The 25,959-nt window shown below is 39.6% G+C and overlaps 1 protein-coding gene across 2 annotated transcripts in view; it reads left to right on the plus strand.

Moving 5' to 3' along the window:
- STX7 (syntaxin 7) overlaps positions 1-24,831 on the plus strand; it is a 35,575-nt gene extending 10,744 nt beyond the window's left edge. For both annotated transcript variants that reach the window (XM_082305896.1, XM_082305897.1), the window contains exons 3-10: positions 12,844-12,913; positions 14,788-14,878; positions 16,568-16,705; positions 17,414-17,466; positions 18,253-18,343; positions 19,686-19,758; positions 20,723-20,805; positions 23,453-24,831. In XM_082305896.1, the coding sequence (XP_082162022.1) occupies positions 12,844-12,913; positions 14,788-14,878; positions 16,568-16,705; positions 17,414-17,466; positions 18,253-18,343; positions 19,686-19,758; positions 20,723-20,805; positions 23,453-23,545 (692 nt within the window). In that variant the 3' untranslated portion in view covers positions 23,546-24,831. The remainder of the gene's footprint in view (positions 1-12,843; positions 12,914-14,787; positions 14,879-16,567; positions 16,706-17,413; positions 17,467-18,252; positions 18,344-19,685; positions 19,759-20,722; positions 20,806-23,452) is intronic.
- Positions 24,832-25,959: the final 1,128 nt, after the last annotated feature.

Consider the following 25,959-nt stretch of genomic DNA (forward strand, 5'->3'; position numbering starts at 1 on the left):
TCTCCTCCGGTAGATTTTGTGAGTCTGGAGCCTATGGGCATGCTGAACATGTTTCCTGGACTGAGCTCTCTAAGGGCTTATGTACACTTTTCTAGCTATTTTGTTCTCGTGTGTAGTGTCCGTCCAGCTTTCTGTTGGAAAGTGTGAGCTGCAGGAGCTTCCAGGTCAAATGGGGAGAAACCTGCAAGTTTAGAGACCTATAGAGCTAGTCAGCTGTTGAGCAGGTGTCTCTTAGGCTGCAGTTTATGATCTCGGTTAGGGAGGGAGGGGGAGAGAAACAGGAATCTTGACCCGAATCCATGGTTTTACTTTTAAGCCATTGACTCGATTTTGCACTTCTGTCCAGAAATGCTTAGCATTTGTGAGATACGTCAACACATTTGAAATCTTCTTGGTTAACCTGGAGTTGTGTAGATATTCTGGTTTTCAGAGTGAGATTAACAGAGTAAGAGAGTTTTGTTTCAGATTACCAAAACATTTCAGGAGGACCCTCAAAACTAATTCACACTTCTGCTAACATGGAAGCAAACTGTGAATACAACTACAGAGATATAGATGAGATACAGATTAGTTGAAAGGAAGCTGACTCTTCCAGCTAGAAGCTGGCCCTTTAACTTGTGAGAGAAATGCAGAAGAACTTCCTTAATTAGACAACATTCTTCTGCCGAGATTTCATAATGCACCAGAGTTTTATAGGAAGTAGCACTGGTCAGAACAACAATCTTTACTGTAACATTTCTTCAAGGTTGAATTATAACGCACCCCCCCTCCAAGTAATAAATTTGATTTGGTTCTTGATTAACTGTTTTTAATATGCCATGCATATACAAGATAAAATACATATACTAAATACCTCACATTTCATAATGCATCCACATGATGCTGCTGTTGTATTAATACTTGTGATCCTTACCTCCCTTCTTTCCTAGTTCATGTAGCCCACTGTTACTGATTGACAAGCAAAGCTCATCTCTGTGCTGGTTTAGCACACTACTTCAGTAATTAAATCAGTTACAAGATCGTATTCTTGTTGGTTTGAGTTGTTCTGTGGTAATGGAGAGGACCTGTATTTGTATCAGGTAACAGCTGGGTTAGCTTAGCACCCTTTCAACTTTAAACAACAGCTTTTATTGATCTGTTGATCCAATCATGCAGTTGATTGTTATGTTGAAGATGTGTTAAGAGTTGTAAATTGCTTTTGCCTTGCCTGAAACCACGGGTGAACTGCTACAGTAAATGCTATCTGTAGTGGGCTGTTTGAGTTTCTTTGGAGGAGAGGGTGTTGGTGGGTCATTTTTAGGACTTTAAGATATAATTGAGGTAGCTAATAGGAATACACTGCTGTCTGCACTCTGAGCTCTCTTGGGAACTTAAGCCAGGAGGGCACCTATACGTGTTTGGGATCCCAAACCCCAGAGCATTCTGTGAAAAGAAGGTTGGTTCAGCTGTTCTTCAAACAAGGATCCATGCTCTGTTTTCCATTTCCAGCATTCCTGCAGAAATAAGTGATTATAACATCTCTTAGCAACGTCGAGGGGAATGGACTCTACTTTCCTCAGCCTGAAACTCATGTTTTGCTTAGCAGTGACATCTCTGAGCTGAGATTTAGGGAGCTATTCTGCAGAGCATTCCTCCGTGCCTTTTGTTAAAAGTGTTCCACTGAGCAGCTGGACTTGCAAAACGTAAGGCTCTTCTTGACATCTGATGTAGAGCGGCAGACCTCAGGCAGGAGAGGGAGAGTTCGGCTCTCGGAGTCACTGCTGGTGTTTTTAGAGAATCCCTGTGACTCTGTTTGAGCACTGCTGTAAAACCTGGGGAGCCCGAATCATGTGTGCTTGAGGGAGCTGCAGCGTTGTGTGCTGAGCCCCGGTGAGGTCAGCGATGCCTGCGAGCTGTGTCTCGCTGGTTTGGTTTCGGGTCTGTGTTAACAGTGATGAGAAGCAGATCTGAGAACAGCTAGGGAACCTTCAGATTTAAATAATAAAACCAAAGAAGTGTATAATGAGCTTTGGCACCTCTTAGGCTTAGGCAGCTGCCAAGTTTCTGTGTTACTAGAACACAACTTATGATTAAGGTTTGAAAGTCTGTCTGTCTGGAATCTGGTCTAAAGTAACTGGAATTCTCATTCCAGGCCTATCATACCTGATTATAAAATCTAGATGATACGCATTGTGTTGGACTTTTAAAATCTGAATTTAAAGGTGGTTGAGGTTTGTCCCTAACTTTCTGAATATGAAGTACAGGAATAGGGAGAACCGAATATAAGGAATGATGCAGGGTGTAGAGCTCCAACCTGTCTGGGCTTTGCAGATGGAGAACCTATTATCAAGGTGTTTTAATCAATGTTTACTGAAGGAGCAGTAGTTCCTGAACTGGGTTTCATAGGTTGCACTCTCACTTATGTGGCAGCTTAATGGCAGCTGCTATTAACTTGAGAGAAATCTCAATGCCTTCCTTCAGTATTTCTGTGAAATATTTCCTGTTGGTCACTCGTCTACAGCAACTGGATAGACAAGGAATGAGTGTGATGCACAGAAACTAGATGAGCTAGCAAAAAATATTTCTTTGTGATAAAACAAGGCCTGCCTGCTTACAAACCTGTATTTCTACCAGGCATGTTCATTTACCATACTAGGGATATGCCTAGTAGGATGAGAGCATTGAGTCCATACTATGATTTTTTTCTTTTTTTTTTTTTTCTCCTCCTCTTCTTGAAGAGCATGTAGCAAATTGTACAAGAGGAAATCTGATCTTTCAACAAATGGAAAGTTTAAAGTAGAATAAGTAAAACAAACAAAAAGCCTAATTTAAAAGCTTTAAAATGTTAATTTCAGACTTCTTACAACTGTGAAGATGAGGGGGAGCAGTTCTTTGAAATCTAACAGTTTTCTGCATTTTAAAGAACTGATTTGCTGTGTGTAGCAAAAAGAGGGAAAGCATTTTGTTTAAAAAGATGTTCCCAAGAGGGAGTGGAATGGGAGTTGCATTCATCTACAGGGACAACTCCACAGTTTTAAGAGTAGGAAGGATATGGTTAGAGGAGCAGGGGCCTCTTCTACTCAGCTGGAAAGATTTGACTCGTGTCTCTGACAGGAACTGTGCAAGAAGAAGTAACCAGCCGTGGTTTTTCCTCCCCCCACATACTTCTTCTCAAGTCTGTCTCCCATGTGTGGGTCACTGAGGAAGCAGACTTGCAGGCCTTTCTTTTTGCTTTGCTCCTAATATTTTCTTCGTAGCTACCAAACATGTCACTCAGTGCAATCCCTGAAGAAAAGCCAGAATGATACAGGCTAGACGGATAACTATCATGTCTCCACTGGCACCTTAAGCCAGGCTTTGGGAGCTGTTGGTTTAGAAGCAGTTTAGAACGCTGCCTTTTGCTTGGGAACACAGAACAAAGCCTGGCGTTGATAAAGTACACCCAGTCTTTGAGTTTTAGAGAAGTTCTGGTTTGCAAACTGTAATTAGTTACAAAACCTACGCTAACTGAAGTGAGGCATTCATATTCCCTCCCGACCTCTCTCTTCCCAACTCCTCCAGTTTGTAAAGGTCATGGCAGGATTTCATGCAGTGGTAGCTGCAAAGTCAGTAAGAATGGCATAATCTGCCCTTGCTCAGTATTGGCAAGGTCAGTGATAGAGGATTTGACTTGTTCATGCACACTGAAAATCAGCCCAGCTGGAGAAACGTATGCTCTGCATACTGCAAGATAATAAAAATAAAATAAAATTCAGTAGCCAGAATCCACATATGGCTAGAGGGAGTCTCCCTGGCTTTGAGAGATTCTTTTTCATAAGGACTCTTGCTTTCTGCTGACCTTCTTCTCTGTTCCTTAAGGTAGCACAAACATCAATTGGTATAGATCGCATTCCTGGAAGGTCAACTTCAGCCAGCAGAGATCCCTCTGTCATGTGATACCTCTCCTGTGACAGCAAGTTTGTCCAGTTTCTGTTGCATCCCAAGTTTTCTATAAGCAGTATTTTCATTGAATGTTCTTGAAATGGGAGTTGAATTGCATCGATCATATGACTTTTCCTTTCACTTTATGTAACTGTAGGAAATCATAAACACAGATTAAACCCTGAAGAATATTAGAGTTCTGATATGTGCCTTTTTGTTGCGGTTTAAGCCCAGTAGATAACTAGAACATTGGGCTAAAACAGGCTGAAACATTAACGAGAAACTATGTCTGCTACTATGTTTGTAACACCAATGGATTCACATGATAATTCTTTAGCTAAAGAAGTCTACAGATGGGAAAGTGAAAAGTAAATGAAATCGCTGAGGTGTTGAAATCAGAGCCTGTATGAAAACAAAATTCTGTTTTGTCTATATTTAAAGTGCGGTTTTGTACAGGTGTGATTTTAAAGCAAATAGGCTTAAAGTAGAGCTTGTTGAGACTTTTGATGATGATATGGTCAGAAATTTCCAATTAGCTGCAGTTAACTAGAATTTAACTTTGTGGGAACATACTAATTGGAACAAATCTTTTTTATTATTGTTGCTGTTGTCAGGAACATTTCTTGGGTTTAAGATGAAGTTTCAGTAAAACCTGGAAAAGGCTGGTTATTTAGGGGTTTTAAGCATTCATTATGGTCCTCCACGTTCCATTTTGTAGGCTTTTCTGAGGCTGAGGAATTGAACTTGAATCTGCTATATCCAATTCAGAACCTGAATATGAAGGATAATAGGAGGAGGAATTCAGATATTTTGGGTCTTTCTAAATGCCTGTCTTTCTGCAATGAGGTGAAGTCATGAAGCCCACAGTTCTTTCAGAAATAAACTATTTCTGAAAACTTTAAGCATGAATGATTTGCATGCTGTTCCTAAAGGCTTTGATCTGTGTAAAGTAGCATATATATTTAAGGTAGTATGCCTCACAGGTTTGTTTATGAATTTGGTGAGTTTTGTTCATTTTTTTCAGTGTTTTGTCTTGTTTGTTAAAAATATTTTAGTTCTATGGAAAATGACATATGAAACAGTGTCTTATGTGGATGACATTGCACAAGAGGGACAGGGATTTATTTATGCTAGCAGCAGAATAGAATGAAAAATGGGTCTTCCATGTACGCCCCAGCATGCTATTTGTGTTAGTATGTGCAGAAAAGGCAGAATTTTTCCTTGTCCTACACTGTTTTGCATTACGTTAGTTAACTAGTCTGGGTGAGGTGGGGATGAAAGAGCTCTGTAAATTAAGCCATCTTAGTTTGGAAGCAGTTTAAATAACAATTGTAAAACCAGTGTGCAATTTACAAATAGCAAGGTGACCAGTGAAGACATCCACAATTTTGTCTGCAACCGTTGCTTTTGCTGATGGAGCCAGTATAAATGGACTCAGCTAGGCAAGATGTGGCTGATTGCGAGTGACCCCCAGAGTAACAGCTACTTGATTGTGTCAACAGGTCTGTGATGTGTAGCATGTCTTTGCTTCCATGTTAGCTCCTGAGTTAGCTTCCTGGATTAGTGACCTGACCTCTTAAAAAAAACAAGCTTTCTTCATGTAGGTGGGTTGGGTTTATGGTGTTTGTGCAGCTACGGTTTACTGCAGAATCATGCATCATTTTCATAACTTAATAAGCTACTGATACTCTTTAGAGAAACGTTCAAACTTTGGGGTTTCAGGGAGTTACCGGGGACAATGTAGGATATGAATATAGAGTATGAAGTGATTACAGCTTGATATAATGACTTCCCCTTGGCTGAACTGTAATAATTGATCACATGATCAGTTATTGTGCACTTAATGTGTATTTAGTGTGCTCTATACCCACATTAGAAAAATAGGCACTACTTCAATCCCACTTCCCGGTGTCCGTGGAAGACCATTGTAAATAGTAGTACACTAGCATGAAATAATTACAGCTGCGCTGAAAAAACTGAAGGCAGGTCCTGAACTCCAGACATAGTTACTAATGTTCCTGATGACTTGGGGGCATGATTCTATTTAGAAATGCTAGAAGCTCTAATAAAATCCAACAGGAAAGGGTACAAGACTTAGTGTTTTCCCACTCTTATGTACTTACGGAGTCTTTAGTCCTTAGAGCTCTGAGAACAATCTTCATCCCCATCCTCATTTTATTTTTTCTTTCCCGTACATACTTCAGTTACTGTTTCCCTGTGCCAGTGTATTATCTTGTTTTAGAATAATCAGTGTTATACATTAAGACAGAATAAAGCAAATCACTTAAAACCAAATTGTTGAAGTTTTTAGATACTTAATTCCAATTAGGTGAGCTCTTGGGCAGGGGGCTGCTTTTTACTAAGTTGAAGTCCTTTGACTGGTGTCCTGGATTTGATTCCTCTAGTGAACTGTCACTCTTGGTTAAAGTAGGGATAGCAAGGTGTACAGCACAGCGGCGTTGTAATTTATTTAAAATCTTTAGTGAGTGTGAACTACACTAGTAGCTTTAAAGACGTACTTGCACTTATACAGAAAACTCCAATCTGCTGGATTTATTGCAACTAGATCAGGTTGCTGTATGTCACAGCTTTTATAAAAGATTGATTCAGGAATGTTTTCTGTAGCGTCTGTCCGTCTTTAGTCAAGTACTTTCAGTCAAAAAGTTCCACGGAAGGAAAACACATTGAATTGGATTTGAATAAATTGAGGAAGCCTGCTGTCCTCAGGCAAAAGCAGTTTGAACTGGTGTAAGTTTTAAAAATAATTCTTGTAGTCCAATAACCTGCTCTGAAGTAGCTCTGAAGTTTATTAGATTCCACTCAACTTAATCTGTAACTGGATGTGCTCTTTGTTGACTCACTTGTTCAGCTGGAAACAAGTAGATTTCTTCATAGTTACCCAACCGGTGGCAGCATATGTAAGGTCTTTGACGAAGCATTTCTGAATGGTGACTGTGCTGGTGTTGTATACACTGCTTGTTTGCCATACGAAGCCATAGCTGAGCCTGAGCCTCACGTGGAGCAGACTTTGCGTTTGGTGCGCACAAAGCAATGCTTTGTTGGTTCTGTTTATCCTGCTTCGGCTCAGGAACTAGGAAAAGGACTGAAAATCAATAGCTTTGAATCCCCATTGTTAGTTTTACTCCCGTGAACCTTAGGCAGTGACTAAAACCCTATCTGTCCCTTTTTAAGTAAAAGACGGTGGCGTGGGGGCGACCTTCACCATTACAGTTAACATTCAGGAGCAGCTGTAGCTGCTGGGTGGAACAGTGCTCTGCTCCTCCTTCCTGTGACAGGTCCCAAGCCTTGCTGTCTGTAAGGCAGGTTTCATTGTACTCGCCTTGCCTGCTTGTCTGGTTCTTGTCCTCTGCAGCACGATGCCGCGGTGTTTGTTGCTCCTGTTGCTGCCGGTGTTTTTACCAAGCACGCCCAATGGGTGCTGCATTTCCTGGGGAAGCGTTAGACCGTAGCTTTATGACATTGGGCAATGTGGTGGGTTTGGCTTGTACCGTAGCACTGAAGGAAACTGCTGCTGCTGCATGGCTATAATGCAGTCTTGTGTGATCCAAGTAAGAAGTGAGGTTCCAAGCTGCAAAGGGGTAATAAGCAGCACTCATTAAATGTATTTTTCCCCCCCCCAATTTCATGCTTCTGTGTTGTGGCCTTCTTTTTAGGACTCTTGGTTATGTGTTGATTCACCTCACTCTCCAGCTGTAAAGCTGCAACAAGCTTGGTCATGGCCACTTGAGGGTTTAAAGTTTGGGTTTCCAGATGTTAAATAGAATGGAGGTTGAGATGGGAAGACAGCTGATTGTAGGTAACCTAGGAAAGCTTCTCTCCTGTAGCTGGAGTTACTGGTAAGTGTTCCAAAGTAAGACCATCCTCAGTTTCCCTTGTCTTATGCTAGGGATGAATGTGGTGGGTGACCTACAGTCCATTCTTCATTTCCTCCTTCTTAGTTAGTTCTTTGCCTTTCAAACATTAGGATTTTACTCAAGGGTTTGTTTTTATTTATATTTTTTTTTTACCTTTTCTTCTGCAACGATACTATGGTGTTACAGCCTGTACAGTGATTGCTAATTCTCGGTTGGGGATAACTGTTTGCTTCTGTGTTCTTAGAGGCAAGAAGTTGTTTACGTTTTGGTCTTCATTCTATTTATTTATGTATTTATTTATTTGTATCTTTATTGTAAGTTTGAAACTTCCTGTGTGATCTTAAACATTTTCATCTTCAAGGGGCAGAACCAGCAGTTATGTCAACATGGATTTACTTGTGGTTAAAGGAACAGCTTTGCAGGGGCAGCTGAAAAACAAGGGAAGATGAGGAGAAAGGAGATGAAACTTTCTTCTTTCCCAGCCAGTTAAAAACCAGCTGTTAAGCAAGGATAGTGTGTGATCCAATATGTGAAATATATTTTTATCTATGGAAAAAATAGTATGTATTGCAGGTCTGGCAGGAACATGTTTCTCAAATACTTCTACCTGTTAAAAAAATGTACGTATTTCCACTGTAAATCTCACTACTCCTATAACTCATGTAGAGAAAAGGAGGCCTTTTACATGAGGCAGTATTACTATTTTTTCTGTGCCCTTTTTTTTGTTCTCTTTAACTAGAGGGAGAGCTTCCACTGACTAGAAATGGAACCACTGTTTGGCTTAGTAAAAGTAAACATGAGCTGACTCTTAAATAATTTTCTCTGTAGGAATTCAGGTTAGGTCTTAATTGTTTCTCTGGCTCATCATTAACCGTGTCTGACCTGTTCCTGAGCATGTGACTGGTCTGAGAGTAGCCAAGTAGCTTTCGGCAGCTAGTAGCTGTGTATTACGAGATCTAGATCAGGAATGCCGCAAAGGCAAGTGAAAAGTCTTCCTACTAATATGGTATTGCTTCTTTCTGATACAAGACTCATTTTCAGGTGGAAAAAGTGAGATTCTTTTCTTTTGCATGCAAGACAGCAGTTGCGTGGAGGAAATTTATTTTGCTTGTGTGGTATCATGCACCCTGCTTCCTGCGCTGCCCAGTTCCCAACGGGGACTCGCCTTCTGCAGAGCCTCATTGCCAGCCCACAGCTGTCAAGGGGCTGCTCCTGCAGGGTTGCAGTATGAGTCCGGAAAGAGCTGTTGATCTTCATTATATGCAAACATCTACCCTGACCTTCAGTGTAAAAGTGGCTGCAGGAGTCAGCACGCCTCTGAAGGAGGCTGTTGCCATGTCCTGGTGACTTTGGTGAAGAATGCCTGCGTGCACATGGTGTGTGCCCTTCTGCAGCTCCTGAGCAAAGTCCAGCAGCTAGCTGTACGTACCCAAGGAATGTGAGGTAAAGTGTCGGACTTTGCACTGAAATGGGTTAAAATCATGCACAAGATCCAGTCAGGCTCTATTACAGGATTGGTAATGCCCAGAAGGATAGGAGGGACCTCTGGTAGTCGTATTACTTATGTCTTTCAGAGCTCCTTGGGAAGTTGGAAGAATCAGGAAGTGGGGAAGGGAAAACCATAAAGGGTGAGGTAACCTAGGAACCCGTCAAAACTGCTCTGATCTTTGGTCGCTGACTGTTACCAGTATGTTTACAGTGCAGAGCTAGGACTTTGTGAGCTGGGCCTAAGCGTTTGGCTTTCCAGCATGCTTGAGTGTTACTGATGGATTGGGAGGCACCAAAGCAGCTGCCAGGTGCCTTGATGTGCCAGCCTGAACTCTCTGCACAGGGGTGAAAAGCTGGTTAAACAAGTGAGGCAGTACCATTATAAATGCTACCATCAGCAGTGAAGCTGGGAATTTAGGGGCCTCTGTTTTATGAAAAGTAATCCCAGGTTTCCAGCAGTTTTGCTGGACAGTGGAAGGAGCCAGCAGAGATTTTTCCACAGTCTAACCTGCAGGAGGAGAGGCTAAGGCTATGCTGCCTTTCCCTTAGGGAAAGGAAGGGATAGTGACTTTTATCTAAGAAGTTTTGAAGCCAGTTCTTGCTTTGAATCAAATTCTGTAAGATCTCTGTGTGTACATGTGAGGGAACAAGACACTTTACCTCTGTGATCCAGGTGGTAATGCCTTAAAGCCGACTTTAAAGTTTGTTTTTATCAGTAAAGCTGTACAAGTTCGTGAGTCTGGAAAAATGTCTGGGGTTTAGGTGGTTTTGTGATTATATGTATAATATTATATCAAATGTTTGAATGAGTAGTAGCTACAGTAAGAAATCTGTAAAAAAAAAAAAAAAAAGCCAAACGAAAAGAATTATAAGACTATATAAGAAATATATTTTTTAGCCTGTATACACTCTAGCATGTTTATATTAATATGAAGGAGTACAGAGGATGGATTTCTTTAACTCATCAACCTGCAGGTATGTACTGTAAATCAAGATTTCAGGAAGGTCAGCTTCTCTGCTTTCTGTGTTACACTGGTCCTACCAACTTGCTTTTGGCTCTTTTATGAAGACAGCTTCAGGAGTGCTGCTGAAGACTGTTGGCCACAACTTACTTTTACTGCTCCACCTTTTTTCTGCTTGCTTACTTGAATAAGCAATGTTTCACTTTTCAATGCAATATACTTCATATGAAGAAGAAATTGAAAAGTGAAATGATTTTTTGTCTGAATAATATTCTTATTGTGAAAGGAAAATGGTGGAAAATGCTGATTACAGGAAGCTCCGAAAAATTGGTGTCAGTTCAGTCCTTGGGTTTTCCTCTTGAGGTTTGAAAGCCTGTTAGCACTTTGCTATTTTGATGCATACTTACAGACTTCTTGGTAACATGTGCTTTAATTTTGTGCTGAATTCTTGAATCAAAAGACCTGAACTGAGATGAACTTTCCTCTGCCTGCAATTGTATAGCTGACCAGCTATGAGGTGCTGGCTTTTAATTTCCCCTCAATTATTCACCTGTGTTCAGTTTTAGAAGTAGGATAAATATCTAATTAACTTGGAATGCAAATATTTTAAGTATAGGCTTTGTTTCAGGGAATTTTTCAGGTGAGAGCCTTTATTTAAAACACAAACCTGTATTTTCTTTATTTGCAGTTAAATAATGCATCTCTAGGTGGCGGTAGGGACACACCGGTACTTTTCCTGTCTGCAAAACAGCTGTTAACAGGGTGCTTGCAGTTTGTTTTGTTTTTTATTCTCCCTGTAAAAGTACATACAGAATACCTGAGCACCTTGGCTCATGAATCAGAAGGGAAAGTGCCTTGGAACAAATAAAGGATAATTTGTGTTCAGTTTTATAGATATTAAAACTTAACACTGCTGAAAAGAACACCAGCTAGTTAACTCTTTCTTTGTTTTAAAACAATATGTTACATTGAACATAAAAAGAAGGCTTAATTACCCAAAGTCGGTGTTTATCAGTACGTGTGACCCGCTCCAGCTGCTGAGGAGCAGCACGGAGGACCTCCTGTCCCTGGCAGGTAGGAGATCCCCACCAAGCAGGGAAGGGCTGGTGGTCAGTGGCAGGTGGCGACTGTAGACAAAATTCAAAAAATTTTACTTATGTTTTGTTGCTTTTCAGCTCAATTAAAATACAAGCTGCATGAAACCCACCTTACAGTGCTGTTCTCCTCAGTAATATTTTTAGTAGCTCAAGTCTACTCAGTTCCCACAAAGACTTCCGTCTTGAAGGATTTGATTTTCATCTCATGCAAAACTTGGGTACTAACTACCCTTTTTTTTGATATCTTCATTACCTGGGTGTGCACAGAGGGAATTGGCTATAGCAGTTATTGACATCATGTCATTATGTAAAGCAGAGTAGAAAATCCAATATCATCTGAGTCACTGGAGACTCGTTATGAAACAAAGACTAGAATTAATATTATTACTAAAAATGTTCTAAGGAATTCCAGTTTTATCTAACAGCTTAACATAAGTCACAGGTAACTTTCTTCTTGTAACTGAAGTTCTGTCTGTTACAGATCTCTTCCATGGTATATAGAAAAATACTCTTTTTTTAAATGGTTTTCTTCATTACTTAGAGATGCCTTTTACTGCAGTTTTAACTTCATTTAGGAAAAAAAAGATAGTGTGCCAGCCCACATGCTGTCCTACTGTCATATTTTCTATTGACTGTGTGGTACACCAGTCTGCCTGGGGAGGGCCACAGAAATACAGGGAAGACAAGTCTACTTCTAGCTGAGGTCAAGCAAAACCAAGTTATTTTGCATATGTATTCTTTTGTTTGAGAAGATGTGAGGGTGTTAAGCTGAGATAAAGCACGTTGAGGATATTAGTTTTGCAATGTGATAAACTGCATATTCTTGAAGCATCTGTCCATTTTTCTCCTTGCTTTCTCATGTGACAGTAAATTAAATAAGGCTCAGATGATGTGTCACTTTTTGCAGTTCAAAACTAATATATTTTATGAAATACACTTAAAAGTCACTGGTGGTTTCTGTCTCATGTTTAAAAATGTAAGGATCTCAAAACTACAATTTAAACCTGGACACCTGACTTCCCCCACCCCCTCCCCCCCAATGTACTGTAAGCCCATGAATGCTTTATTGCTGTCTCTTCATTAATGCACTGGTTCTGAAATATTTGTGTATGATAATGTCGTGGCAGTCTTTCATATGGCTTTCCAAAATGACATGTGTAAAATATGATTAAACTGGAATAAGGATTGTGCTGCTTATTTTAAAAATTAATATTAAAAGGCCCGATTTATACTTATTACAGTGAAACTCTTAACTGATCTTTAAATTGCCTGTTTCTACCTAGACACTTGAATGCGTTCCCATCCTTTATAAGAAACCCTGGGCTTTGTCTTTGACTTGGCAAAAACTATTCACTGGTTGTTCTGGGATTTCTTAAGTGGATTCTTTGTAGTTGGTTGAAAAAGTCTTGAGTATCGGTTTCTGTCAACTTTTATGGCTTTAGAATTGTCAAGCAAAAATGCGTAAAATTAAGTGGGAGTTGTCTGTGCCCCATTAAAATTTCTCTTCCTCTTCACAAACAGCTGCCGAAATACAAAGAATACTACATCAGCTTGGAACACCACAAGACACGCCTGAGTTGAGGCAACAGCTGTGAGTACTTCACGTGAAAACGTTTAATTTTATTGCATTGTAAACAATCTCCTGGTAGGTGATGAGGTGTTTTTTTGTTTAGCAGAGTGCTTGATCTCACTGAGAAAGACAAGTATAGAGGAATGCTTAAAATTTAAATGTTGTGATTCCCTTTTTAAAATTAATTTTGAATAGACTTTGTAAACTAGAGTCAGCTGGTTTGCCCATGTACATTGCCTGCAGTATCCATACATCTGTAAAACCTACGCTGTATGTCAGCAGAGGGAAAGGGGCAGAACTGGAAAGCAGTATCACTGTTTTAAACACCCACACCCCTCCATCCCAGTCAACTCTTCAAATCTATCTGTGTAAGTTTCACAAGGTAATGAATATATTGGGGTTTTTTGGTGAGATGTGATGCTGGGGGAGAGAACTTTTTAGCCATGAAAGCTACAGTAAGGGGTGGCATTATAGAATAAACACGTACCAAAAATACTGAAATAGCAGAAGTGAAATAAGGCTTCAAGGCAGATGCTGTGCTGTAGTTCGGTCACCTGAAGGTGGACTTTCATTACTATGCCACTAGCAGAGACAGTCAGCTGCTCTCCACTTCCCTGCACAGTCTAATGAACCGATACGTTTTTTTCCATTAACCTCCTTTACCACATTAATCTCAGCATCATAAATGCATGTAAGCGACATGTTGGTCTAACTCTGTGGGTGAGAAAGCTGGCAGTCTTCAGTGTGGTTAATGCCGCACTGTGGCCGTTGAACAGTAGGAGGAGGTGTGTATTGGACCAAAGGCATCACATTCATTTTGTGTGAACAGCCAGATTGCTTTATGCTAGCCCCAGTTCAGGGCCCATAACATTCGCCAGGTACAATCCACAGTGGATGTCCTACTGGACACTGTGAATAGGTGAAGATCAACGTATGCAGTTTATGCAATAACCAGACAGGATCTAGGCATAAATTCACAACTAAACAGGATAGAAGCTGTTGTGAAGGACATGTTCCAGTCGCTTTCTGGAGGTAATCTATATGGTAAGCTTCCTTGAGTTTTCGTCTGTCCCTTTTTCACTTATCTGAACATTTGGCCCTTCCTTTCATGTCTGTATGTATCTGAAGAGTTATTTGATTATTTTAAATATTGATGTTGATTGTTTGCTAATAGCTTTCCAGATAAAACCTTTTTATATACACTGGGGAGGAGGAGGATGCAAAAGCAGGTAAAGAATTTGAGTTGCTCCAGGAAAAAAATATGAACATTGGTAAAGGAGTGTGTGATAATATCAGAAGCAAAGAGACAAAAAACCCCCAGAAATAGCAATGCTGTTGAAGAAGAGGCGCTTTTTTAAGCACCGTTAAAGCTATTAGTAAATAATGAAGTTCTCAGCTAAGTTCGCAGCTCGTGTATCATGGGAGAGTATAAATCTCTTTGGATAAGCTTCCCAGTAAGTATCAAGAATTGACCTTTCATGAACTGTGGTATCCAAGCCACAGTATGTTCTTTCACACAGAAAAAACTTGGTCTTTTCTACACTTACTCTGAACTCAGAAATGACCAGGTGTTTTCAACTATTGATAGCCTCAAAAGGACTATGAAAAACATGTTTAGATATTCATAATAACTAGAAACCTATTGCTGCACATTAGGAAAATAGAAAAAAAAACTAAAAAAGTGAGTAGTGAGATGCTGCCACGCTGAGGAACACACCTTCTTCAGCATCTGTTTGCCTCGAATCCATGGTGTCACACCTTTACAGTGAAGAACAGATTAAAGATGGCTTCGTGCACTTTAGAGAAGCATTTAGTGCTGCTGCTTTTCTGAGAATCAGTGAAATTCAAACAAAGTAACCCAATGGTCTCTAATGACACTTTGCATTTGGTTTTAGGCAACAGAAGCAGCAATACACCAACCAGCTTGCCAAAGAAACTGACAAATACATTAAAGAGTTTGGATCTTTGCCTGCGACAAGCGAACAGGTATAAAACCAAAGAGCATGGCTTGTTTGACTGTCATGTTGGCTCATGTAGAGTATTTGAGTGACTTCAGTTCTGCATACCTACTTTAGTGCTCCTCACCAGGCTTTCAAAGCGCTGTTTAGTGAGTCAACACATTTGCACAACGGGGACACTTATAAGAATATTTTATTGCAGTCCAGACTTGTTCCGAAGTTGTTTTTATGTATCAGGAATGAGGTAGTGTGACTGAAATGGTAGGAATCAAGGCAGAGCACTCTGCCTGTGATTTCAGTTAGCTGGGCACTTTGTAATCCATTGCAGTCTGACTCCGCAGGCACTCTAACTGCTTCCAGGGTCAAGGAATTGTGTGCCAAAACCGCTTGCAGGGCAGATGGCCAGACCTGTTCACCCACTGTCCAAATAATTTGATTATTCACAGTGAATCTGTTCTACGTCACTCGGATCAGCATATATGCTGTCTTGTCCACGGGCTTTTCCTTTGTTAAGAGGAGTGGACAGGACCTGTTATTAAAACAACTTGTTCAGTCTTTAAACTGCTTCTTTCCTATGTCTGTGTAAAATCTCAGCAGGAGGTAACATGTGAAGTGGCTGTTGTCATTAGCACGCTCCTGCCTGCCATCCTATGGTTTCTTATCCTGGCAAAATCTGTCACTTAAATAAGGAAAGAGCAACAGGATCCCAGAAAACATGGATGTCACTCAAACAACTTGCCTGGTTTGTGGCTGGTTACCAAGGAGCCTTTAGGAAAATGAATTGTCCTGAAACACTAAATTCAAATGGCAGGCCAGGATCCACGTGTTCTCATCCTGTCAAGTTGTAAACTTCTAATAGAGGTGTTAAAATTTGGTCTTGGTATATAACCTCTAGTTTAGGCAAATTATGTTTGGGGTTTTTTTTATGGTTTCTCTGTTTCTTTGTCTCTGAGCTGAAAAGTTGGTGGTAAGATGTTTTACTGTTTAATTTTACTCCTTCTTTCATGAGCATCTTCATCAAAGCTATCTCCCAATGAAATGCATAAATAGCAGATTGATGAATGGCAAATTATAGCCTCAGAAATTTGGATGGAAGGGTTGATGTAATGTATACGTTTAGGGAAATGCAGTGGAGGCTCTCTGGAGTGCCCAGTATTCCTCTTCCCTCCCCTACATCTTAAAAAAAAAAAAAAAAAAAAAAAAATCTGAAAGGTTAAAACAGGTATTTTTGTACCAGTTCTTAAGCACTAGGGAGGCTGTAAACTCACTTCTGTATGCAGCTCAATATGTATTTCCAGCTTTTATGTAAAATACATGTGAAGCGCCCTGTTCTTTCTTTTCTGCACCCTTCCTCCCCATTCAGTCACCTTTACATATTTTAACATCAAAATATTTCACACTTAAACAGTAGTTTTTATAATCAACAGATAATAAGGCAGGTAGAAGGTTTCTTGTCCCGGTCAGTTTCTCATTTCCAGCTGTTAGTTGAAACTAAATACGTCACTTTCCTCTTTAAATGCCTTAAATTGTGGCAGAGTTATGTGATCCCAGAGGGAAGGAAGGTTTGTCCATGCAGTTGCAAATTGTTTTGCAGGCAGCCTTCCTTTACACCTATTTAGAAAAGAAGAGTATATGCTTTAGCATTGAGCAGCCTGGAAATGGCAGAGCCTTGAAAAGCGTGAGCTCATTTGACTTGGTAAAACTTTTTCTCCTATAGCGTCAAAGAAAAATACAGAAAGACCGTCTTGTGGGGGAGTTCACCACAGCACTAACAAATTTCCAACGACTCCAAAGGCAAGCTGCTGAGAAAGAAAAAGACTTTGTAGCCAGAGTAAGAGCCAGCTCAAGGGTATCTGTAAGTATCGGAAAATGAGTCATTATACTCTGATTACAGTAGTGGTGCTGGATGTCAAATTTGCCTCCATAATGCTACTTACAAAAGCTCATATCTAACTTCAAATACTGCAGAATGTGTGCGATATGATTATAAGTATACAATTATAAGCTTTCTTTGCTCACTTTTATGCATAGCTGAATTATGCAGTTCGTTTTATAGTAAAGGCTGAATTAAGCTGTAATGAACCCCCAGTGAAAACTCTTACTTTTCCCTTGCCTTTGTCACACAAAGGCATGAACTGCCCGTGGGTTCATTGCAAAAGCAATTTTTAGTAGATTTTGCAATGCTTTTGCTAGACATTTAGATATCAACAGATTTTTTCCTACAGAGAAGAATCACTTGCCAGATTTCTATGCAGTATTAAAGAGCTTGAGATCTTGAGCTTTTCCTTGTTAACATATCAATTTTGCTGTTTTATTCTGTGCCAAGTACACATTCCTGTACTTGTAAATTTTAGCAAGCAGTTACTGAGCTGAATGTTTTTGCTTGTATTTCAGCTTTGTGCATGCATAAAGCAAAATCGGCATGAGAACATTTTGAATCATGTTTCAGTTTGAAGTTGACTTACTATAAACCTTGTAATATTGACTCATTATAGAAAAGCTGGCAGTGCTCCTTTTAGGGCTATAATGTTTTTATTTATTTTTTTAAACACTGATCATGTAGGGTGGTGCTCCTGAAGATAACTACAAAGAAGGAACACTTGTCTCTTGGGACAGGTAGGCTGAATTTGTTAATAAGTCTTAACCTAGCTCAGAATAATAAATGGCCTGCAGGGAAGTCAGCTGCTGATATTTTTGATTTTTCTTTTTAATTTTTTTTTCTGATTAATTGCCTTTTCTTGGAGGGAGTTGGGATAGGTTGCTCAGTCAGGCTTTCTTCCATAGGGCAAATGTAGAGAAGAGGCTTTTTGGTGGGATAGGTGAGAAGAAAAAGGAGCAGTTCACATAATTTCCCTCTTTTTTCCCCACGCCTCAGCTTCAGTCATTTCCTTAAGCTGCCCCAAGTCTGTGTCTGGGCTTTGTGAGACCCAAACTTAGGTAAGCACAGTCCAACCTGTGAACAGAGGAAAACTGTTAAGCTGTGATAAAAGGGTCCAGTGTTTACTGGGGTCTCCAATTGCTTTCATAGTCTCCAAGAACTGCTTCTCAGTCTCAGATTCTGTTTTGTTGGCTAGCTTGCTTTTGCCTCAGATGGATATAAACTCTGCTGTTTATAGTTCAGAAGAAACTTTGCCCTTGTATTCGTAGTTGGAATTTCCAATCCACTAACTCCATGCTATATGCAACTTTGCTACAGCAGCAGCTTCCTATACTAAAGGTGTGACTCTTAGACCTTCCCTGTTGGCTAGACAGGCAAGAGTAAAAATGTGCATTTTATTAACTGATAACGTAAAGTATGTGCTATGTATTTAACTGTTGTTTTGTTCTTCTGTGTTATTTCTCATCACGCCTGCTCAATTCTGGGTGGGTTTTTTTTTTTGTTTGTTTGTTTTTGTTTGATAGTCAACCGCAAGCACAAGTACAAGATGAAGAAATCACAGAAGATGACCTGCGTCTTATTGAGGAGAGGGAATCCTCCATTAGGCAGCTTGAGGTATGTACAAGTGGTTTTACAGCAGAATATGCTTTTAATGTTTCCAGAGAAAAAACATTTTGTAGTGGCTTGAGCCTTAATTGCAGACATTAATCTTGAGGGGTTAGGGTTTGTTTGTGGGTGTGGGGTTTTTTTTCCCCCTCAAAACTACAAATATTGCCTTTAGATGGTATGTGAAATGTGCATTAGAAATCTACTGTGTGAAAGCCATGTTTTGATACTGTGTTTAACTTCAGTGGTTCAGTTACGGAATAAGAGAGTGCTCATGTGATTGCATGAAAAAATATATATCTTTTTTCCAATATAGTGGTCATAGTATGCAATCTTTTTTGACAGTGACTGTAAAAGAAGCAAATTCATATCTTTCATCCCAGGTATTCCCAATGTATTGTTCAGCATCTTCATTTTGTAAGCAGCTTTTTTGAACGCTTCTTCTGGAAATACTGAGATGCTATGTTTCATTCAAACTTCTGTAATTAAGGGCTTGTCAAAAAGTTAAAAGCATTTAAAAACAAGATGTAAACTACACAAAAAATTGTCACATGATGAAATACTGACATCAAGAGACTTCTGTGAAGACAAAATGAATTTTCCCAGCCAGTCTGGAATCCACATCTCTACCATCAACAAAAAAGATGCTGGAACTGGGGTTTGTCAGGAAATCTTGCTGACGCATGTGGCAAAATCCATTCTATGCATAAATTCTGTAATAATCTTTCCCTTGCCACCCATACGCTGACATACAGTGAATTGAACTAAACATGTATCAGTCATTAGTTGAGAAGAGATCATATGCACAGTGGTAACATGACATCTGTCACTTCATCATAACCAGATGGCAATAGGATAATGTTATACAGGTGCAGCAGCCTGGCCATATTATAGAGGTAATTTCTGTAAACTATGCTGCTTGTGAAATTTGTGTGCGTTTAATTTGATAGATGTACTAAAACTAACGCAAAATACTTTCTGCATATGTTTTTATTCATTTGGGTTAAAGGGATAGCTTTTAAGCAAATTTGGCATGAGCCTGCCCCTTCAGTTAAACTAATACAAGTATGTGTGTAGACAAGCCCTCAGCAATGAGAGATCCTGTTTGTGATGTGATATAAAGTGTACTTTGTTCACATACTCATCTTCAGTTAGTTTGATTATAATAAACTTGCTCTCATAATACAAAAAAAGCATCCCAAATAAACATATTAAAGTGGGGGGGTTTTATCTTATAGTGTAGAGAGTCATGGATGTGTACTTGGGAGGAGAAGGAGCAGTATTTGTATCTAAATGCACAGAGATCCTGGAATATGTCATGTCAATTAATGTGCTGATTGTTTCCTTGCAGGCAGATATTATGGACATCAATGAAATTTTTAAAGATTTGGGAATGATGATTCATGAGCAAGGTGATATGATAGGTAAGTCCAACTCAATTTTTCTCTGAAAAATTCTATTCTATCTCTCTGCAGCAATGTAGAACTTCCTTTTGCTGGAAAAATTCCTGTAATGAAAATATCAATGCTAAAGCAAATCAGGTACAACCTGACAATGGGTAGACTGGCTGAGGTGACTGGGAATACATTAAGAAAGTGTGCTTAAAGTGTAATTTTAAAAAATTATGTAGTTTTTAATGTGTATAAAATGTGTTTAAAAATAGTTTTTGGAACTGTTTGTACATAAAATTGGAGTTCATCTTGGGAGTTTTACTGTATTGACTAGTGATAAAAGTATGCAGATTCAGCAAAGGTTCCTGCTTTACTCTCCATGCAGACAAGCTTATTCTTCTGATGAAATGTGATTGGAAAGTGCGTTTTCTGAGTCTACTGTTAAATCACGCTGTTGTCTGTGCCCAGCATACATTTGCAGGGCTTTTTTTCTATTATCTTGCCCCATAATCTGTTCAAGATCCCGTCATATTTTCCCATGGGAAAAAAAAAAAAAAATCTCTGTCAGTATGATAGAATACCAAATTGGAGTCATGCTTCTTGGGATGTTTTGTGTGTCTGTTTTCTCTGATTTCATAGGCCTTAGGGCTTTTTTAGTCTGAGCAAAGGGCAGTCAGTAGCAAGTTGGAGGACAGAAAAGTACTGAAAGTTTCTACCCCAATCAGTTTCTAAGGCTCAGCCCTGCTTCTAAAGCAGGGGAGCTGTTGCTGACATGAATTCAGCCACTCATTGCCTGGGCAGTTTGAAAATGAACTCAGGGATAAGTATAGGATGAGTCAAACTTCCATAATGCAAGGTATAAAACTTTGGGTATTGATGAAGACACCAGCAGTTGAGGGGCAGTTATTACATATACTCTCAAGTGTATTTTGGCATTCCAAACCTTTGGCTAGGTTATGACTAACCAAAATTTGAAATCTTTCCTTTTAAAATAAAGACAGCATAGAAGCCAATGTGGAAAATGCAGATGTACATGTGCAGCAAGCAAACCAGCAGCTGTCAAGAGCAGCAAACTACCAGGTAATGCTGACTACCAGTTGTGTGTAACTGTTCTTTCTCAGTAGTCCTGACTTCCACTTACTTACACAGTTCAGGTTTTGTTTATCAGTTTCCTCAAGGCTTGGAGACTTACTTAAAGGTTTATGTTAGACTACGATGGTATTTGTAGGTCACTATAAAACAAAAGTCAGTGACCTCTGAAAACTTTGGGTTTCCTGTAAAATTAGCCAGGCTGTTTCAGAGCACCTGGAGTTATACCTTTATTTAAAAACAAACAAACAAACCAACCCCTTCTTATATAGCTCAAGAAGTAAAAGGTTCCTGTGTACAGAGAGTGAGCCTCTGGAGATGACTGGAGGAGTAGGGAAGATAGGCAGGGAAGTCTTTTGAAGATGCTGCCAGTAGCATCAACTTTTGCTGTCCAAAATCTTCTCAAAGCTGTATATATCCAGCTTCTGTTAATTGCTACTCTGATGCTAAAAATGTATTTCAAACTCTCAAACTTTTTTGAAAAGCCTTTTAAATACCTTTAAATGCCATTTCTTTGTAACATTTTGGAACTTATTAGAAATAATCTTATTAGTAATAAATCTTCCCTCTTTAGTCAGAGTTAGTCCTTGAGACTTTTCTTTTTATCCTCTTATGTGTGTTAGTAGTAGCCAGGACAGTAAATCAGTGACAAAATATCTGAAGGATTGCCTGCTGATTTCAGAAGTGGGAGAGGGGAAAGGTGTAGATGCATTCTTGAACTGTATTCTAGGTGGCACTAACTGGCACATTAAGTAGGGTTGATGACTCCTATTTTGATACTGACGAAGTTCAGGAAAAAAATAGTAGTAGTCAAAATTTTCTGTGGAAGGTGTTAATTTAAAGTTTCAACCAGAAAACTAACAACTTCATGCTTTATCTTGAGGAGGAAAGGATGAATATCTTCTGATCTCAAAGGAAGGTTATCGAGACAAACTTCTGTTCAGTGGGTCTTGCAGCAGAGACCAACTACTCCGTAGAGTTGGCCTGTATTTGAAAGGATTGTGTCATTTGCTTTGGATTTGAACTTTCCTTTGCTTGAAGACTCATCCTTGTTCTGAGATGCTGAAAAATCATTTCCACTTTCAGCAGACTTATTTTAATTTCAGCAACTATTATGTCTGTATGCTCTGACCCCCTCAAGGAAGTGTTAGAGGTCAAGGCATGCTGGCGGGGACGAGGCCGCACATGGCTGGTACCCTCACAACTCCTGTTTGTGGTTGGACGAGGTATGCACCACCCATCTGCCACGTGGGGTGCAGTCACACAGCAGAGCTGCTTGGGCAAAGCCAGGCTACTCTCCTTTCTTTCCCCCTTTACCACTGCCGCTTCAGCAGTCATAGAAATGATGATCAAGTGTATGAGGAAATAAGATCTTCATGTCTTTAGTCCACTAGCTTTCTTAAGTAGTGTTACAGGGAAAATGTTTTGACTTCAATGCAGTTGTTGGCAAGAGGTTGTCTCCAGGATAAGAAAGGAAGAGACTGGGACTATAAGGAGAGAATCTGGCCACATACTAAATAAGAAGGAAGATGCTCTAGCAAACGGATTGAGTTCTAGCAAGTAAAATGATGACATGAAGGAATCTTAACCTGACAATGGGAGAACTGACAGTGAGATACTAAAACTAGAAGAAGAGAATAGTTAAGACAAGAAACTTGGTAGCGTGGCTGGTACTGGGCAGAGAACTGGCAGCTCCACTGAAGAACTGCCACAGACGTAGTTCTGTGGGGGGAAAAAAAAAAACAAAAAAAACACCCAGGCAGAAGAACCTCTGCCAAATAGAGCATAGCGTGGCTTTGCTTCTGGAGCTGTGGCCTCAGATCCCGAGATTTGAGTGTTATTGTCCCTTGGCTATCAGCAAAAGCCTGTGAAACCCACTGGTAATTTCCTTTCCTGCTGTGAAGGAAACCTTCAGATTCCATATCCTTCAGATAAAGGATGACAGTCTGCTGCTAGTCTTGGATGCTCTGGTATCTCAAGTTACAGACCTGTATGGGAGACGTGAAAGTTCTGGACATACTCATAACTTACACGTTATTGTAGTGACATCTACATAACTGGGTTTCTAGTGAGGTCTTTTTATTTTTTTTTTAATTTCTCTTTTCATTTTTTTAAGAGCAAGCTGTACCTAAGAAACTTGACAAAAACAACTTTAAAATAACTCTGTGAATAGATGCAAAGTCAATCTTCCAGAAGTCTAAAATTGCAGTCCTTTGTCCCCATCTGTATATACATTAATAGTCTTTAAATATATTTTTTCTAGCAGACCATTTCTACCTCCTCTCCTGTGCAGATTGATTGTCCGTTTTCCTCTGTACATGGTCACCTGCTCTCTCACGTTTTCTTTCCCCCAGTGTCCTAATTACATTCATTCATTATGTTACTGCATTCTCTTTCATTAGTTTATTATGTATGCCAGAAAATACCACTGAAATCATTCTGTTGAATAATATAGCCGTAAAAGTCAGTTGTGGATAACTTAGTTCTTTTTTTCTTGAGCAACTTTATATGACTTGTCGTTAGTGAGGACACAATTTATTTAGATTGCACAAGCAGTAGGACCATAAAAGCATTTGAGTAGTCTTCTGATGTGGCAGTGCAGTTTTCAGTCAACTTGTGTTTTTTTCTCTATTGGCAGCAAAAGTCCCGAAAGAAAATGTGCATCCTCATTATTATACTTGCTGTTGGAGTATTGCTTCTTGGAATCATCTTATGGTTATCTACAAAATAAGTCTCTGGAGGAAGCGTTGTAATTGGTATTTAAATTATGAAAGGAAATCCCTAGTCATGGTTTGCTCATTGTGAAGCTGAGTAAAATAATGGTTCTGTATACTTCGTCACACTTACCTTTTTTATAAGACTTTTTGTTTTAACTTGAGAAGTAACGTTTTCAGTACTACCGTCAGTATAACTGCCTGCCCTCTTGGGTGTGGGTGCTGTCTCACCAGAAAAAAAACCAGTCAAGGTCATAAACTGTTCCGTTAACTTAAACATAAAAAAACTCTTAAGGTTTAGGGGGCTAATCAAGATCCTGATAATTTGTTTTGACGGGACCGGTAATTATCTTTTGGGATACTGCTAAATATCCAATTGCTGCCAAAACAAACTCCTGAATTGTTGCTTGAGGCAACGAATTCACATCTCGGAATTTATTTTAAAGTTAGAAATGTCTGTCTTTCCCTTCCATCCCCCTCACCTGCCCATTTGATATGGGTGGTTCAAAAATAAAATGTAGGTTGCTGAAGTTGGTGTGATCTCTCTTTTATAACTGAAGCCTTTGAATTAAGCCTTCAGTTTACCTGAAATCTTTTAGATGCTTCATATATCTCTGTATCTGGCATTGAGTGTGGTTATGCCTGGAAGCATCCTGCAAAGGTAGGTAGGGTGGATGATGTAATTATGTGGATTTTTTGTTTCAGTTCTTGCATTAAGAAATATTACGGTTTATGTGCACACGTCTGATATCTTTGCATCTGAAGTGTGCATCAATGAGCTTGGCTAGATGAAAATAAGCTCTAGTCTGTGAATTCTTAGATTTACTGGGAAGAATAGAATATTCCCAACTTCCTAACTGCACTTGAATGTCACTGTTCTGAAACTGCTGTGATTCAGTTTCCACAAACAGGTACAAAGTTGTATGTGAGGTCTTTCATACAGCTGAAGAAAATAAGATTACAAGTTCAATTCCAAGTTCAACAGTGGTATTTGAAATGAAGTTGAAATCGGTTGAACTGATTCAAACTGTTCAAGACGTTTGATGCTTATAGCCTTTAAAATGACCTTTTTCCTTTTGTGCCATTTTGTACTAATATATTAAAAATGTAACAACACTTTTTTGCCAATTAATCTATTTGCCTTTTTAATTGATCTTGGTGAACTAATCTGAAAAGTGTACAGATGAAAAAGTCCCTTAATCTGTCTTTTATAAAGTTATTGTACACTAGACTGATAGAGAATGCACTGCTTACATGGTGAGCTATGAAATATTATTTGGGAACAATCTAACTGTAAGCATAAATGGACTGCAGAATTGTAACCATGCAACCAAAATAAAGGTCTTTTAAAGAGTACATTTTTCTAGTAGTTGTTTTTTTTTCAGAATCTGTCTTTACAAGCACAGCTGTCATCTTTGCTTTTATGTAAAAGATTGAAACTTCTCTGAACAACTCCAGAGAATTTCAGCTGTGCTGGCTCGTCAGCCCAGAGAGACCTCAGTTCCCATGCTGCACTTCACATCATTAATGAAAACGCTCCAGGATCTTGCATTCCCACCTGTGTGAGCCTGGTCTCGGGAGGAGAAGTTGCTTCGCTTTGTGTGGCTGCTGACAGTGGGTGCTGGGGGTAGACTGTTACTATCTCCCCTTTGGCATCGCATGAAACTTGAGGGATGGGAATCCATGGTGCGGGGAGGAGGCTTGTGCTGCTGTATTTGGATTCCCAAAAGCAAGTCCTGTGAAACTGCCTGATTGTGTTCTATGTAACACAGAGGAAAACACCTCTGAGATTGAAAGGGGAATTTAATTTTCATGTAAGTTACAGGATGGACTCTTGTGTGTTGAGATCCCAGCTGTTGTGTTCTTGTGGCTGCCTTTGTGCTGAGAGTGAAGCTGGGACTCTATTACCCTCACTTGTTAAATAACCGTCAGATATGCTTTGGGCCACTACCAGCCGTGGTAAGGCTGGCACTAGTAATGCTAATGCCTTTTTTTGTTTCCAGACTACACTAGTCTAAACTAGCAGAGCAGTCAGCATTTCGGCTGAGGAGCTGTCTCACCAGTAACTGTCTAAAACTGACTTTGGAAGTTTCCTGACCTTAATGTTTAACAAACTCTTTATGCTATTGCAAACAGGCGCAGAGGAATGGCCTGATCCTATTTACCCAGAAGATCCTTTTCTCTGTTGCAATACCTGATACCTGCTTCTGTGAGTGACTGCCTGATTTCCACTGACATGCTTGGGATGGAAAAGCAGTGCTTCAGCAGCAGATCTTCAGCCCTGACTCCTGGCAGATCAGAAAGTCTGTCTATGCTTGATACTTGTCACGTTTCGTATGCGTTGCAATTTGTCTGTCTGTTTGTTTTACTGCTAGGAGGGTTCTCTACTAAAAGGATTATCAAGTTGAAGAATATTGCCCATCTTGGGATG

Source organism: Platalea leucorodia (assembly GCF_965183815.1).
Source record: "Platalea leucorodia genome assembly, chromosome: 3".
Classification (NCBI taxonomy): Eukaryota; Metazoa; Chordata; class Aves; order Pelecaniformes; family Threskiornithidae; genus Platalea; species Platalea leucorodia.